General features: G+C 30.6%; 1 protein-coding gene across 5 annotated transcripts in view; it reads left to right on the top strand.

The window, feature by feature from the left end:
- Positions 1-16,472, top strand: part of LOC134725922 (cGMP-dependent protein kinase, isozyme 1-like) — a 58,575-nt gene that overhangs the window by 36,449 nt on the left and 5,654 nt on the right. For 4 of the 5 annotated variants that reach the window (XM_063590209.1, XM_063590211.1, XM_063590212.1 and 1 more), the window contains 12 exons: positions 1,435-1,540; positions 1,856-1,919; positions 2,562-2,639; positions 3,308-3,402; positions 3,984-4,052; positions 4,350-4,427; positions 4,777-4,845; positions 7,364-7,502; positions 10,182-10,321; positions 11,458-11,547; positions 14,094-14,235; positions 14,477-14,640. In XM_063590209.1, the coding sequence (XP_063446279.1) occupies positions 1,435-1,540; positions 1,856-1,919; positions 2,562-2,639; positions 3,308-3,402; positions 3,984-4,052; positions 4,350-4,427; positions 4,777-4,845; positions 7,364-7,502; positions 10,182-10,321; positions 11,458-11,547; positions 14,094-14,235; positions 14,477-14,640 (1,234 nt within the window). The remainder of the gene's footprint in view (positions 1-1,434; positions 1,541-1,855; positions 1,920-2,561; positions 2,640-3,307; positions 3,403-3,983; positions 4,053-4,349; positions 4,428-4,776; positions 4,846-7,363; positions 7,503-10,181; positions 10,322-11,457; positions 11,548-14,093; positions 14,236-14,476; positions 14,641-16,472) is intronic. The other variant, XM_063590213.1, reaches the window with a different exon arrangement.

The raw sequence follows: 16,472 nt of genomic DNA, 5'->3' as shown, positions 1-16,472 counted from the left end.
ACTGACTGAATTGACCGTTGTTGTTTTTTTATTACCATTTAAAGCTAAATCATTCAAATGTCTGGCCGTTCGATACCCTCATAATAATTCGATGTCTTTAAACACACACTAGCGGCTACCATATTGTCATGACAATCTTAAAGGTGTTCGTTGCTCATTAGCAGATGTGCATTTGAATATAACTTGTTTTTGTTGTTACCATGGGTTCTAGTCTTCGTATTTATATTTATTTTTATGCAGTTTGGGCTGTAAAACAGACACTGCATGCTAGATGTGCTGAAAAGTTCTCCAATTAAACTTGAACAAACCAACTCTTAATGGTTAAATTAATGTTTAATATTTGCTTGTTGTTTTTGTTGGTGAAAACAGACTGATTGTTTATGAATGTAAACTTGGATGTTGGGTATACATTCATATAACGGAACCAAAAAGTTCAGAGGTCAACCTCTACAAGTGTTAAAATGATTTAACAGAGATACTCAAAGATATTCCATCAAATAACCAATCCTGGTCATTTTTATAAATTTTCTGTTTACAAAACTTTGAATTTTTCGAAGAACTAAGGACTTTTTTACCCCAGGAGTAGATTACCTTAGCCGTATTTGGCACAACCTTTTGGAATTTTGGGTCCTCAATGCTCCACAACTTTGTATTTGTTTTGGCTTTTTAACTATTTTGATCTGAGCGTCACTGATGAGTCTTATGTAGACGAAACGCGCGTCTGGCGTATAAAATTATAATCCTGGTACTTTTGATAACTACTTTGACACTATTTAGGTCTCCTTTGTCACAACATGACCACATGGATCTTATTTAAACCTTGGATTGTTTTAGATTATTTTCATATTCTATGTTTGAAAGACTTTCTTAAAGTATGATATATGAAACAATTCTTTTTTATCAACATAACGCACTAAAACAATAACTTAGTTAGGTTCTGTAAATTCGAACACAACTCTTGCGTCGATTCTATACTACATTTGTATGCGATTTTTGTCACGTATGTGAGCGTCACCGCCTAGTTGTTGCATCTAGTTAGATTTCTAGATTGCTCTTGAGTTATTAGTCACACAATCCGAATTAGTCAAAACAATCACACGAAGCCGTCACCAATTTTGTTATCTGCGATCAAAGGCGATGAATCCGCTGCTTATGTGTTTGCTCCCACTAACCCCAATACTTATAAGCCGATATTTTTGTAAATGAAATATTTATAATTGTATAACATACTTAGATATGCTATTTACCTATATTAGCAGCTATTTCTAAGGCAGCGATTAAGTGTTTTCGAATGTATATAAATGGGTAGTTTGGAATATTATTATATCGTATTTTAAGATATTAAACATACATATGATAGATGCTATTGATTTGAACTCGACATATAATTTGAAAGATTGTAAGTAAATTCAAAATTTTATTTTATTATTTCAGCTCTGACTGATGTCAAAGTATGGGTTCTAGATCGACGTGTTTTTCAAGCTATTATGATGAAAACTGGTTTACAACGACAAGAAGAAAATATCAAATTTTTACGAAGGTAAACTGAAGTGTAATAACGAAACTAATGAGTATATGATGTTTAACAAAAACATACAGGCATTTGTCGATCTTGCCGAAGGTAAAAAAAGACTAAATGTTGAGGTTTCATTGAAAAACTAAAACTGTACAAAGTTGAAAATCATTGATTCTGAAAATCCCATAACAAGCGAATATGTGCAACTGGCAATGATTATTTATAAAATTTTCTTTTGATTTAAAAATGTTTCAGTAACTTACGTATATCTTCAAGCATATACCGTTAATTGGCAATACAATATATCTTATCTTATCTTATATCATTTTCTTTAATTAGTGTTCCATTACTACAAAATCTTCCAACTGATAAATTGGCCAAGATTGCTGATGTCCTTGAAGTGGTAAGTGTTTCTACATATACTTCCAACCTCATCTTCATTTCACTTAACTTTAGTATGCAAATGATATGAACTATACAATCAATCAATTTGATAATCAAGCATTTGAAATTTAGTTTTATTTTGATTCCTCTATTGTACTTATTTTTTGGGATTGAATGATTGAAATAACCAAACTCCTCATTGTTTATCAGTGGACTATCGGATTTATTCAATTGAAATAGTTAAATTATCAAAAGTCAGAGCCTCAGCGAGGACTTGAAGTTATTTAAATTAACCATCGATATTTGTTTAATTCGATAATCCACGAGTAACTATGAAAAAATCTGTTTCTCTAATGATTAAAATATTAATTTTAATGTTTTGTTAAACGAAAATCACCTTCAATTGCATCCGTATTCAACAAAGTAGTCATTTTCAATAACACATGTTAACATATTTTTGATTCATGCAGTGAGCTGATAAAGTTTGTGACCCTTAAATTCATTCTTTTAAATTTTGGTTTACAATGGGTTTGGAAAGGGACAAATTTCCATAGAATGAGAGAAATTATTGTATACAACTTGTAGTCTGTTTAAACCAGTATGGGTTAATACTATTTTTTTTAATATGTATATGTTTTGATATTGTTCAATAACATTACAGGACTTCTATCATGAAGGAGATTTCATTATCAGAGAAGGCGCTGTCGGAGATACATTCTTCATTATTAATAAAGGAGAGGTAAACATTTGTTTTTAAAACACAAACAAATTATAAATTAAAGTATATCACGTGTGCAATAAACGTTATTCGAGTTTGGCTATTCTTACCGTCCTCCCCGGTTACTTCAGCCTGTCAATGTTTTTTATTTTCAAATTAAGCCTCCAGTCCGGAACTAGACATTCATTTTCGAAAAAGTACATCTTGTACAAGAAAAATTGCCACTGTTTAATGTTATTATCATTTTTATGAAAAATTACACGTCTTTCATAAATAAAGTATGTAAAGTCAAATATACATATATACAATATCAGTAGCAAATAAATAGAGCCTAAATGAAACAAACAATAAACACAAGTTTTAGTTGAAGAATCAATGACAAGAACAGTCTAGTGTTTGAAGTATCTTCCGTATTTTAATTATTGATATTTTGCTAAACTTTTTTGAGCTAATTCATCAATTAAAATTGAACGATCTGTTTGTTAGCCTTGACAACAAACAACATATACTATTCAAAGTTATTTGGAAAAAACTAAACATGTGTTTTCTTATCGTAAAATATCCATTCTTGAGCAATGACAAAAAGCAAAACATTTTCCTAATTTTTGTTAATCATGGTAGAAGGTAATCAACCGTCTAAATCTACAGAACATATCAATATACGAAAATCTATTAAAAAAATATTTCAGGTTCAGGTAACGCAGAAGATAGCTGGATTTGACGATCCAAAGGAAATAAGAAGACTAGACCGAGGTCAATATTTTGGAGAAAAAGCTTTGCTCAGGTAATTAAACCGTAAAATGTTTACGGTATATGTTTAACATAGAAAGATTTAATTATGGATAGACCAGAACAAAAAAGTACGTTGATTTTTACTATATTGTTTTTTTTTTGTTACCACTCATAATTGGAAAGTGTTCTAAACCAAGTTGATATTGAATATAATGTTCATACATTCTTTTCAAGCATATTTCTTTTTCCGTTTTCCATACCATCAAAATTTATTGATCCATTCGCTATAATATTTAAAGTCATGTATTACTGTAGTGTAAGTGTTACATTGATGCAAGTATTTTTATAAGGCTGGTATCTTTGACGAGTTTTTATATAACTGAAAAGTTTTGTTTTACCATAAAACCAGTATACATAGACTTTCATTTAAAAGAACATTTATTATTTTATCAAAATCTTCAGTGATATACTGCTATTAGATCCCCTTAAATTCTCATACCCTGTTTTGGTTGTCAGTTGTTTTCTATGCAGAGACCTTAATCTTTAAATTTGGAAATTATATTTAATACTTTGTCCTTAACTATGGCTTACTTCTGGTCAAGATTTATATTTGTCTTATTTACTTCATTTCAGTGAAGACAGAAGAACGGCAAATGTTATAGCATTAGCGCCTGGTGTAGAATGCTTAACCGTTGACAGAGAGTAAGATAGTCTATTTTTATAATATAATCATATTTTGTATCTTTATCCTCATTTTTTTTAATACTTTCTAAGAAAGCATTAGGAATATTATACATACATATTTTAACACTATAGTAGACCCATGCAGAAAATTGTAAAAGCTTTTGTTAATACATGATAACTTTAAATTATATCAGTTAATGGAAATACACATATGAAACTATTAAGCAAGAAGATCTAGAAAAATTCATTGCTCAACTATCAGTCCATACAAAAGACCGTATGAAATAATAAATATATTTGTTTTCATTTTTTAAGATCATTTAATTCGCTGATAGGAGACTTAAACGAGTTGAAAGAAAAAGATTATGGAGATGAAGCAAGAGGTGCACAACGGTAATACTAGTATTATATTTCGTTATCTATGACATATGAACATCAAATATGTCATTAATTCCATATTTTAAATTCTTAAATTCTTAATTGCTGTGGTACCACCGAAAACGCTTTTGTGGAAGTGATTGGTTTGAGTTAAATGCTTATAGTTATCAAAGGTACTAGGATTATAATTTAGTACGCCAGACGAGCGTTTCGTCTACATAAGACTCACCACTAACCAATATCAAATAGACCCCTTTTAGTTTTAGAAATATTCAATGTCATTTAAAATGGTAATCACTATTGGAGCATTACTAAAATATTTTCTGCAATGTACATTTTAACAAATTTTAAATTGTGTATATAGGTCATCGAAGAAAACAAACTCCAATGGGAAATCACGAGTATTGCTTTGGAATCGTCTACGGTTACACAAGTAAAATGTTAATTTTATTCGCATCTCTTAATTTTTTTTTTTCGGTCTTAAACTGCAGTAGACTGCATTATTACATATATAGAAAAAAAAAAAGAAAACTGCCTTCAATTAAAAAAAAAAATTATTTGGAACTGCATGGGAATGGCTGTTGCATATTTTTTATAATTACTATTACAATCTGTGTAAAGACTGGCTGTATTGTTATGATTTACCTTTTTTTTTTTCTTATTTCTTTATTTTCTATTTATTTTGGGTTTGGGTTTTTTTCGGATATGCATGAATTTTTGTTTGTTTTGGTTTATAAATAACTCCTTTCTGGCATACTTTTTATTTGTTTTTGTCATATTGCTAATAATTTTAATTATATTGTTTTGTTATCATTTAACGCAAAACAAATGTACATAATGCTAGCCTGACAATATTAGAGTTTTTGATCATTGGAATAAAGTAAGCTTGCCTTTTTTTAATTTATTTTTTTGACAACATAATTAAATATTTATTTTAAATATTGCCTTGTTACAATATCCTTCAGGGATCCAAGCTCCTCCTGATGTTCCCTGCTACAATCCACTAAACACTCCGGGTAGTGAAATACATAAAATACATATTACATTTGTATAGCAAATATATATTAAATAATATCACTTAGTATGACTATTCTTATATTTTCTAATAGTTGCTAAAAAATTACTTTTAATTTTCAAATATACTCTTCTATTGAACTCATTGAGAAAAATTGAGAAAACATTGACATTTTTTGTCTTTTGATCAGATATGTAATAGGCTTTGTTAATTGAAAAACCAACAACAGAAGTTTTATATTTCTAATGAAAAATTATTTTTACTTTTCACCCTGAAAGTATCTTGAAAGACTTCAAATCCAGCACCCCATTCGTTGTGAATGACAATTCAAAACAATAAAGTAAGGTTAAGTGTGAAAAAATACCAACTGGCGATCAAACATTTTACCGGTGCTGACGAAAGATATTATTACCCAGCAAAAGACTTCAAAAGCTTCAAGTGACATACTCATCCCTAGCAACATATCATTACTTGAGGAACTCCTGTATGGCAAATAAGGCGCAAGTTTAAATGTTCAGAACAAGAATCAGTTCGGCAATTACAAATTTATAACAGTCATGATCGTTCGAAAAATGTACGAAGAAATGAACTACTTTACATATAAAAACCCTCAGTTCAATAGCTTTCTTAAGAAAAACTACTCTCTGACAATTAAATCATTATATAAAAAGCAAGCCCTTGAATATATTGTACCAACCAGGGAGGTTTTAAGGAAAATAATTTTGCCGGTAAAGACATAATTTCCCCCTCCCCACCGAAAACTAACTGTTAGGAATAATACCCTTCTTAGTTCATTACACATGCAAGTTAATAACGAAATCCAATGAAAGCATGAATAAATATAATGCAAGAAGATAAGAACTACATATCAGTTAGTATGATTTTCAATCTCTTCCAATTTTAAAGAATTTCTAGTAATACCATACTGTTACCGAGAAGCCTGTATAGATATAACGGAAAACATTAGAAGCAATTTCCTTAAAATAACCATATAAATTTCTCGATTTATTGATCCTTAATTATTTACTGCAGATTTGTCTTTTAGCGTAACGGTTTAACATGCAAAATATGTGTATTCTCCTTTCAAATCAAAGCTTTCTTCATTTTGAGAAGCAATTTAAAGACATAGATGTAGGTCGGGAAGGCAGCAACGTTACCATAAATGGATTTCAAAACATGAATAATTAGAGCTAATTGACCTTGAACATTTAAAGGCGCGTAGACACTGTATCAAGCAATCTTTTGAAATATTAACTATTTCAGTGCACAAAACACGTGATACATAATGCAGGCAACGTGAACATCATTCATCTCTTTTAATAATATAAATGAGACAGATATCAGGTGGCACGATACTGATTTATGTATAAACTTTCATTGCGTCCGTGGATGCAGACCAAAAAAATGGAATCGTATACATACAACGTGCGTGTGCATAAAACATAAAGAGTCAAGATATAGGAGCCAAAACTATGATAATCCTGTCTTCCTATTTCAAAATGTATTTGCTGAAAATTTCCAGTGAATAATAAGCAGTTGAATAACACCAAATATCATTTGGACTTATTGTTTCCACGGGTGCCTACAGTCCTTCGGTTCTTAAATATAAACGTATGATAAAGTTAAACAAATCATATAAGACAATGGTCTATAGATAGACAAATAGCATTACACAATATAAACTTTTAGGTTTTCAAATAATCAAAACACAATGCAAAACACAAATATGGTATAATGACGAACAAATAACATTCATATGCACTTGCACATTCGTCCAGGGATAGAAAAATATCATTGAGTGACAATAACCAACTTTTTTGACCAACAAGTAATAATAAGCGACAGATATAATAAAAGATACATTAGATATTTTTGTTTCTTCTAAATTTGTTTTGGACTATATGACGCTTATATCAAGAGATAATTTATTTTGTAGGATTAGTGGTGGCAGTGGTTCAGATGTTACTTTATCGCCGGTCCGTGATAAGATGCAGAATGAATTTTCATACATAACGCTTGATCAATTAGAAATTGTTGCTACATTAGGAATGGGCGGATTTGGTCGAGTTGAATTGGTAAGTACGGTCTGTTAAGAAGAATGGCGAATAAAAGCAAGATTACACGCATATCAAGAGACGCTTACCTTGTCGACAAACACGTTCGCGCTCCTTTCTGGGCTTTAAACGATTCACTCAATTATTTTTGTTCACTTTTTTTTGTTCTTTTTACTCACTTTACGTGAATTGAACATCAGTTTACTACTGTCGTCTTACTGGAACGGAAAGATTTCAAATTTTTTTCAAAATTATACAACCTGCTTATTCAGATGCATTTGCCGTTCGCCATTTTGATAGTCGTTAATAAATAAACTCATCATTGATACCAGGATTGAATATTAATATTTGCGTGCTATTCGTCTGCAATAGACACATTAGTGACGCTCAAATAAAAAAAAGGTCAAGCCAAACAAAGTACGAAAATGAAAAGCGTTGACGACCAGAAAATCATAAACATTTTGTCAAACACAGCTAATTTTGTCTTAATTTACGAACACCCCTCTATTTATTTTCTAAAGTCTTATGTAACGTTTTGTGCTTTAGATCTCTTTTTAATTCTTTGGTTTTCGTTTGTTTACCTTGATATGTATCTACTAAACGTTTATGAGATTTGAACACTAGTAAAATATTGTTTCTTATAGTTGTGTCAACATATGTTCTGTCTTTTTATATCTCGGGTTCAATTGGTCTAGTTTTACCAAGTATTTTCTCTTCGTATCTAACATAATGGAAAAGTATTGTGTTTACTGGTACTATCCTTTGTATCTGGACTCTGGCTCGGAGAAATGATATGCTAATTGGTTTTACTCTTTCCGTTGATATGTATCATCAGATCTTTTTTACATGATATTTCCCCAGGTAATTCTTTCAGTTTCCTGTGATTCATATTTCACTTTATATTACTTAATAAATATTAGGATAACATAATGATCCTTACTTTGTGTAATACCTTTCAATGTTAGACATAGATTTTAGTACAGATTCTAATTGTAAACCAAACATCTCTTTCAAACTCATTTCAAAAATGCATAATGGGATGTACATGATCAGATGATTTAACAAACTTTACTAAAATTATCCGTTTATAAATTTTGAAATTATTAAGAAACTAAGGTTTCAACTCCCTTGGGCAAAGTTGGTTTAGATGAATTTGGCTATTTATTTTAGGTATTTTTGACATATAGCTCTTCAACGGTTTCGGTACCTATACATCTTCGAATTTCAAATGTTTGGCTTTGAGCGTTCCTGGTGAAGGTAAATCCAGAAAATCGCTTCGGACGCAAGAAATTATTAAGCGTGTTGTGTTCAATTGTTTACTTTGCTCTTATTACTTTCTTTTCATCTGTATTGTTTTTAGTTTACCTTTTTTGAGGAGAAAAAATGAAAACAACCCTTTATAAATGTCATGCCGCCAAAGCATATAACTGGATTGACCTACACCAGAAATATTAAAGTCTAATATTTAAAAGCAAAGGATTAAAAGAACTTAAAATTTGAAGGCCTATATGACCAAGACGGACATATAATAATACCTAATCCATCTTAGGTCATTTATTGGTCCGTAAACGATTCCCTAATTATATCAGTATATGGAAAAAATGTAGTTAAAATGTCACAATATATTGCCTGTCTTACATTCCAACATAATTGATAAACGTATCCTTCTTTTATTAACAACTATTACTTGTTTGTACTACGCAATAGAGTTAGCTGTCTGATCGACCCGGAACTTATTGAGATGTGATGTTCATATTACAACACGTTGCTAATGTTGTAATTATAGCATAATAACGATTAATTATACTAAGATAAGCTTTCATTGTCAGTCAAAGCTGTCATTTAATACCTCCAATTAAATATAGCATTCCTGTATATTTATCTTTGAATTAACATTGACCCTATTGATTTCATATAAATAACTATCAACCATTTTTCTAGATCGATCGTCTAAGTGGATAACGAGTAATTGTTACTTAATGAAAATAACTTGAATTACATTTTTGTATCACTTGTTCATTATATCGTTATCAATCAGTCTATACTAAACTTGTCCTTGTAATGCTTTCACATGATAATCCATCGTTTAGTTCTATTTAATATTGATTGTCATGCTGCATGAAAATCCGATTAAACACAAATATGAAAAAGGTAAAATTAGACAATCTAAAAGGGTTTGAAAAAAGTATCTGAAAAATATTCTTCCACTCTTTAATCAATGATACATAGCAGATACTTACTATATATTAATAGGGTGTTGAAAACTAAAACCAAAGATGATTACACAAGAACGATAAAGATAAAAGCAACATCTTAGATGGTATTCATCCATACAAAAGATAATAACGTTATGCATTTCAGGAATACCGCTTTCACTCGTCCTTTAGTGAAAATCTAATATTATTATAATCTCCAGTCCTCAATGCAATTCAAACTTGAGATTGCATCATTCTAAACGGATTTTCTGTAAATGTTATTTGCAGTGAAGCTACTTAACTACTCGACTGGGTTAATGTGTAAAGTCCTTATAATTCCGATGACCATATATGAACGAATTGTACCAAACTTGTGGATTTAAGTGTCTCCTGTGATTATTGGCGATGACTTAAGTTTTTTTTAATAAATTACCACACATTTAGAAAATAAATAGAATGATTAATCTTTGCTTAAACATACAATATTTGTGTTTCCTTATTTTAGGTACAATTAACAGCCGATCGGTCAAACACTTTTGCATTAAAATGTTTGAAAAAGAAACATATTGTGGATACCCGACAACAAGAACATATATATTCAGAGAAAAAAATTATGTCTGAAGCACGCTCACTCTTTATAGCAAGGTAAACAGTAATATAGTTCGTATTGAGATTGAATAAAACAACTGCATGATGGTGTTTAATTGTTAAGAACACAATGTTGATAGGTAATTGGGGGAGGGGCAGTTTCTTGTGATAGTTAGATATAACAGCTTTATCAATTGTTAGATTTCTCATATTGGTCCATTATTTAAGATTTTGGTCATTTTAAATCATTTTTTGTTGATTGCTTTTGTTGATGGTGTTGTCAAATATTTGAATCAGTCAATATTCATAAATAAAGTCACGTCCAAGTCCTGTATAAATGTGGCCTACCGAATCAGACTATTTACCGAATTGTAATAAAAAGGCAACACGTACCTTTCCGGAGCACCTAAGATCACCCCCAGTTTTTGGTGGGGTTCGTGTTGCTTAGTCTTTAGTTTTCTATATTGTGTGTTCTGTACTATTATTTGTCTGTTTATCTGTATTATTAGCCATGGCGTTTTCAGTTTATTTTCAATCTATGAGATTGACTGTCCCTCTGGTATATTTCGTCCCTCTTTTAAGACTATATCAAATACTGCTGAGGAGACGGCTGTATGCGAACATCAAAATGTCTTTTGTCCTGTCTTAAATTTGTGCCATCCGTAGCTGATTTTATTCATATTGGCCTTCTTAGCTCTTTATATATGTAATTTTTTTTATGTCAAACTTGTTTCGACGGATGAGAATGTTGATTTCATAGATACTTTGTTCATTTCAAGAATGTCAACATTCAGAATTGATTATCTGCATCTGATTTACCGTCCGGTTTTACTTTTTTGGGTTGCATGTGATTCCGTCAGTTTTATATTTAGAATATATTTTTATTATTTATCATAAAATCAGTAATGGAAGGATTGGTAAAATATTTCATCATTAGACAATATGAAAATCGGTTAATGTATGATTTTCGATAGCAAATACATGTTTTTGACAACGTATTATGCAACACATGATGTGCCATTCTGTAATAAAATACCAGCTACAATGTAGATTTTTTGTGATAAGATGGCATACAGACACACACAATAGGGGAAACGCTTTGACAAAAAAAACGAAATTGTGCTTTGTTTCGAGAAATATTATTGAAATGTGTTTGCGACAGTTATTGTCATACAAAAATTATGTAATTACAGATTATATAAAACTTTTAAAGATGTTAAATATGTATATATGCTGATGGAAGTGTGCCTTGGTGGAGAATTATGGACAATACTCAGAGACAGGTATATTTTAAAACTTTATAAAGGATTAAGAGAATTGATATACTTATTTCAAAAGCATAGACATAAAGCATAAGTTTGAACTGGAAGGTTAACATACAATGGCAAAAGTAAGAAAAACAACACCATGGACAAAACAAAAAAATACGTAATGACAAACAGCTCAACCTTAGAAACACTGCCATTCAAGTGAGAGGTGAAGCCAGTTATAAAACCAGTTTCAAGCCACCATTTCCTCATAAGAAGATGAGTGTACCTAGTCAGGAATATGACAGGTGTCACTCATTCGTTTGATGTGTTTGAGCTTTTGATTTTGGCATTTGGTTAGGGACTTTCCGTTTTGAATTTTCCTCAGAGTTCATTTTTTTGTGATCTTACTTTTTTCCATAAGAAGCTATGACCCCATACCACACATGTGCATGATATTTCATATTATTAGAGGAGAGATGTTAAGTGGTAAACTTTCAGTCAAAATGAAATTCCACAGGCATATGTGTTAATGTGCTGACGTTTTTGGGCATAACACCTAGTATAATATGTTTGCGTTGTTAATAGCTTATAATAAATAACGGTTTTCTATATTTACGACTTGCAAATCGATGAATAACTAGATGTTTGATTGTATGAAATATTACCTGAGGTTAACTAGGAGCTTAGCCTGTTGATTTTATCATTTTATCCGTATAAAATTGCAATTATAATTTGAGCCGGAAAGACATCACTCAGAACCTGTTTAATAAGTTGGATTTTTTGCGAATAGCAATCAGATATATATCCAGTAGTAGAAAGTGACACCTGATTCATTTGATATTAACTGACAACATATAACATATTGGAACTCAAGCATATGTTAACTGTCAATCAAACTGTGACATATATGTTTAAGCCATCCACTGAGTGGCCTGTGTATGTATATGGAGTTACCAACGTTAGTCCTTCTGTCATTTTGAAATCAAGAAGTTGTCCAGCAATTTAGATATTGTACTTATCCGGAATTTATCGTAACGCTTGAATATCATAAACTAATTTTCGGTACATTAGTTAATGATCATGACACACGGGTTGATTTCCAGATGATTCACATTTTGCTGTAGTGCTACATCTGAGAACACATCTATATTTTACGTTAGTGAAGTTACATTTATATGCCTCATTTATGGGCCCTATTTATGTATATTATGTCTCATGTTCTGTGCGTCCGCTCGTCCGTCTGTTCATCCGTTTGGTCAGATGTCCGTTTGTCCCGGTTCAGTTTGACGTATTTGGTCAAGGTGTTTTTTATGAAGTTGAAGGCCAATCAAATTCAAACTTGAACTTCAAACCTATGATATGATCTTTCTGATTTCAATGCCACATTAGATTTTTGACCCCAATTTCACGGTCAATTGAACATAGAAAATGGTAGTGCGAGTTGGGCAATCCGAGTATTATGGACACATTCTTGTTTGATATCATACATTTTAAAGTTCCACTAATTGAGCTTTCAAGAATCATTTGTTTAAAATATGTTCTGATATATGTTCTTGACTTTATCTTAAACATTTGACATAAAGTCAGTCTATTTGGCTTCTATCAGCAAACGAAACTACCTACATGCAGTTGTATATAGTATTGACCAAATTATTGAAAAGAAATAAAGTGAAAATTTTTAACATCTATAGATCATTTCATACAACGAAAACGTAATACAATAATTACATTTGATGTATGTTTCATTATAAAACTTTATTTTGATTGGTTAACTGCACATCTCGTGTTATTCCGTAAGCAATTGCATCAGTCAATAAAACTTTTCATTCATGATAACACTTGGTCCCACAATAAAGTGTCCTGGTGAATAAAATACAAAAATTATAAAATTCGTATTTTAGTAATCATAGCAAAAAAATGGAACTATAAGTATTGAATGCTTCTTTTTGTAACTTTATAGGGTTGTAAAAGCGTTGACCGTGCGCACATTTTTAATATGAAGCGCTTCCGCGCTTCATACAAAATGTACTTCGGTCAACGCTTTTACACCCCAATAAATTTACAAAAGGAAGCATTCAATTCTTAAATGATTTATTAAGTAAGCATAGTTATTTAAACTTACAATACTGTAAATTTACTGCATCTTGAATATATTGCGTTCAATTGATTAAATCTGTATTTGTTACTTTACTTTCATTTCTAGTTAAAAAAAAAAAAAAAAAAATATTCATTTTTAACGATAAAAAATCATGTCCTATTAGTTTGGTTATTCACCTTGCATCGCTGTGGTTGCGTAATGTTGTAAGAGGATTACTTAAAAAGAAAACTATATTCCAAGCGTGTACATCCCCTTGTTTAATTTACTTTACCAGGAACGCTCAAACCAAACAATTGTTAACCAGGAATGTAGTAATACATCGAAACGGTGGAGCTTTATGATCAAAACGGAAAAACAAGAATCGTTAATCAACTTTGCCTGATAAAGATGGAACTTTAGTTTCAAAGTAGTTTCTTTATAAAATTTCTGTATCACATTTTTTTTAATTCAAAATCTTGACTAAGCAAATTTTATATTTCAGAGGTTGTTTTGATGAGATTACTGCTAGATTTTGTATTTCATGCGTAATAGAAGCCTTTAGATATTTACATGACAGAGGAATAATTTATAGAGATCTGAAACCAGAAAACTTATTGTTAGACAACCATGGATATGTCAAATTGGTAAGTATTGCCAGTCATATTAGTTATCCTTGATCTTGTTATGGCCTTCGGGAACATTAGTCGCTTGAACCTATTGTGTACCCATCCTTAAATAGAGTTTTTCATTATTACTTTTATATTTGACCACGTTCACCTTTTTGAACAGATTTGTTATATATTATTGTCAAAATGTAAATGTATTGTATGTATGAATAAAATGAATGCAATAGGGGAAATTAACGTTGGTATTTTCTTATTACAGGTAGATTTTGGGTTTGCCAAAAAGATTGGTCAAGGTCGGAAAACATGGACTTTCTGTGGTACGCCAGAATACGTTGCCCCAGAAATTATTTTAAACAGGGGGCATGATCGGGCTGCTGATTACTGGTCATTGGGTATTCTTATGTTTGAGCTGCTCACTGGAAGGTATTATTGTCAAATAATATTGTGTAATCGTTTGAATTTACTATAGAATTTTTCATATTGGATATTATGAACATAGTCGTTTTCTCTAAGAAATAAGAACAATAATAGAACAGAAATAAACCTAGTTAGTTGAAGTCACAGAAACAAATCATTTATTAGCATATATATATATAAATTTTTAACAACATAACTAAATACTAAATTCAATTACTACCGTTCAGTAAAAATAGATAATGCGATGTTTTGTTAAAATCGAATCGATCAGTTATTTTGAATAACAACGTAAACACAGCCTAGTAACTATTTTCTCCAGGATCTATGAAAACTGTAAGAAAACCATGACATGTCATTTACACATTAGTTTTAAAATTTCAAACTGTTTATTAATACAGAACTGTACGTAGTCTTCATTATATAAACTAACGATGCATCGAAATACTTCCGAATTATAAATTGTAATGTCACTAAAGTAGGGTTGAATTATTTTCGAAACTTCAACCCTCCTTTTTGCGTCAAAAACTTCGAAATTAATCACAGTTCAATGTGTTAAAGGAAAGTATACAAAGATGTATTTGATTATGTCTCATATTATTTGACAAATATATAAGGAATGGTTATTGTCGCTTTATGACTTCACATCGTCTTTGCTTCAGTCAATCTTCATATACTTTCCTATTCCTCGTCAGATTGTATATTCCGATACAATCGTCTCATATTGCTAATTTAAAAAGAATAAAATTCCCTTACTTCAAATATATCGTCTGTGGTTAGCCGCCTCCTGGAGTTTCTGTCAGAGAACTCTTAATTGGTTCATAAATAACCAGAATAAATATGTTGAATCAATATACATTAAGGACCGATCAATGACTTAATAAGATTTTCGAAGACATACGTTATTGTTAATATCAGTTGAATCTGTCACCTTGAAATGAAAGAAATTTCTTTGAATTTCCCAATATACCAGAACCAAATAAATTGCTGTCACCAAAATGATTTTGGATTTCCTTTAGGGAATTGGTATGATATTAAGAACGCTTTCAGAAATTTTTATACAATTATTCTGTTGGATGTCTGTGCTGAGTTTCTCAAAGATTGTATTCTCTTTTCAATCTGTCATTTTCGTTCTGGAAGAAAAATTGATACTTCGTTTCTATAACAGTTTGTCATTTTTCATTTGTAAGGATTGTGTCTAGCCAACTAATGAATGTAAAACATTGTCTGTTATTTTTCCAATGATATCAATAATTCTCTTAGATCAGGTAAAACGTGTATGCATTACTTGACTCCAGACAGTAAACGAGACTTAAAATCCTTTTGAATCTTTGGAATCATGAGTGACTCTTCACAACGACAGCACATCCACACTTGATATAGTTATATTTTATAGGTCATTGTTATTTAGGAGTTAAGTGTTTTCCTGTACGGATAACAATTGTCTGTACTGTTATGTATGTTATAGTTGGATATTCATGGGTAAATGCGCAAATCGGTAGTTTGACCCTTCCTGTGCATAAAGATTTCTGGAAAAATCATTTCAATCCCAGTTAATGAACATACCAAGTTGATAGTTTTTGTATAATTTATATATCTGTATATGAAATAATTATATTTTACTTCAATATATTATATGTGTTAATTTACTGTCATGTCGATGCTGGTTAACCAACATAAGGAATGTTATTTTTCATCCTTTGCTGTTTTCTGTCTCTTTTAATAACTTTTGATGATAAATATTCTTTTTTAGATAATAAATCATGTTTTGCCTTTAGAATTTTCATTCGTTTCATATTTAAAAGAATATATGGTCATTTAAAAAAAATGTTCTAATGAAT

Source organism: Mytilus trossulus, chromosome 7 (genome assembly GCF_036588685.1).
Source record: "Mytilus trossulus isolate FHL-02 chromosome 7, PNRI_Mtr1.1.1.hap1, whole genome shotgun sequence".
NCBI lineage: Eukaryota > Metazoa > Mollusca > Bivalvia > Mytilida > Mytilidae > Mytilus > Mytilus trossulus.
Note: the sequence above shows the minus strand (reverse complement) of the source record. Positions and strands in the feature narration are given on the sequence as shown.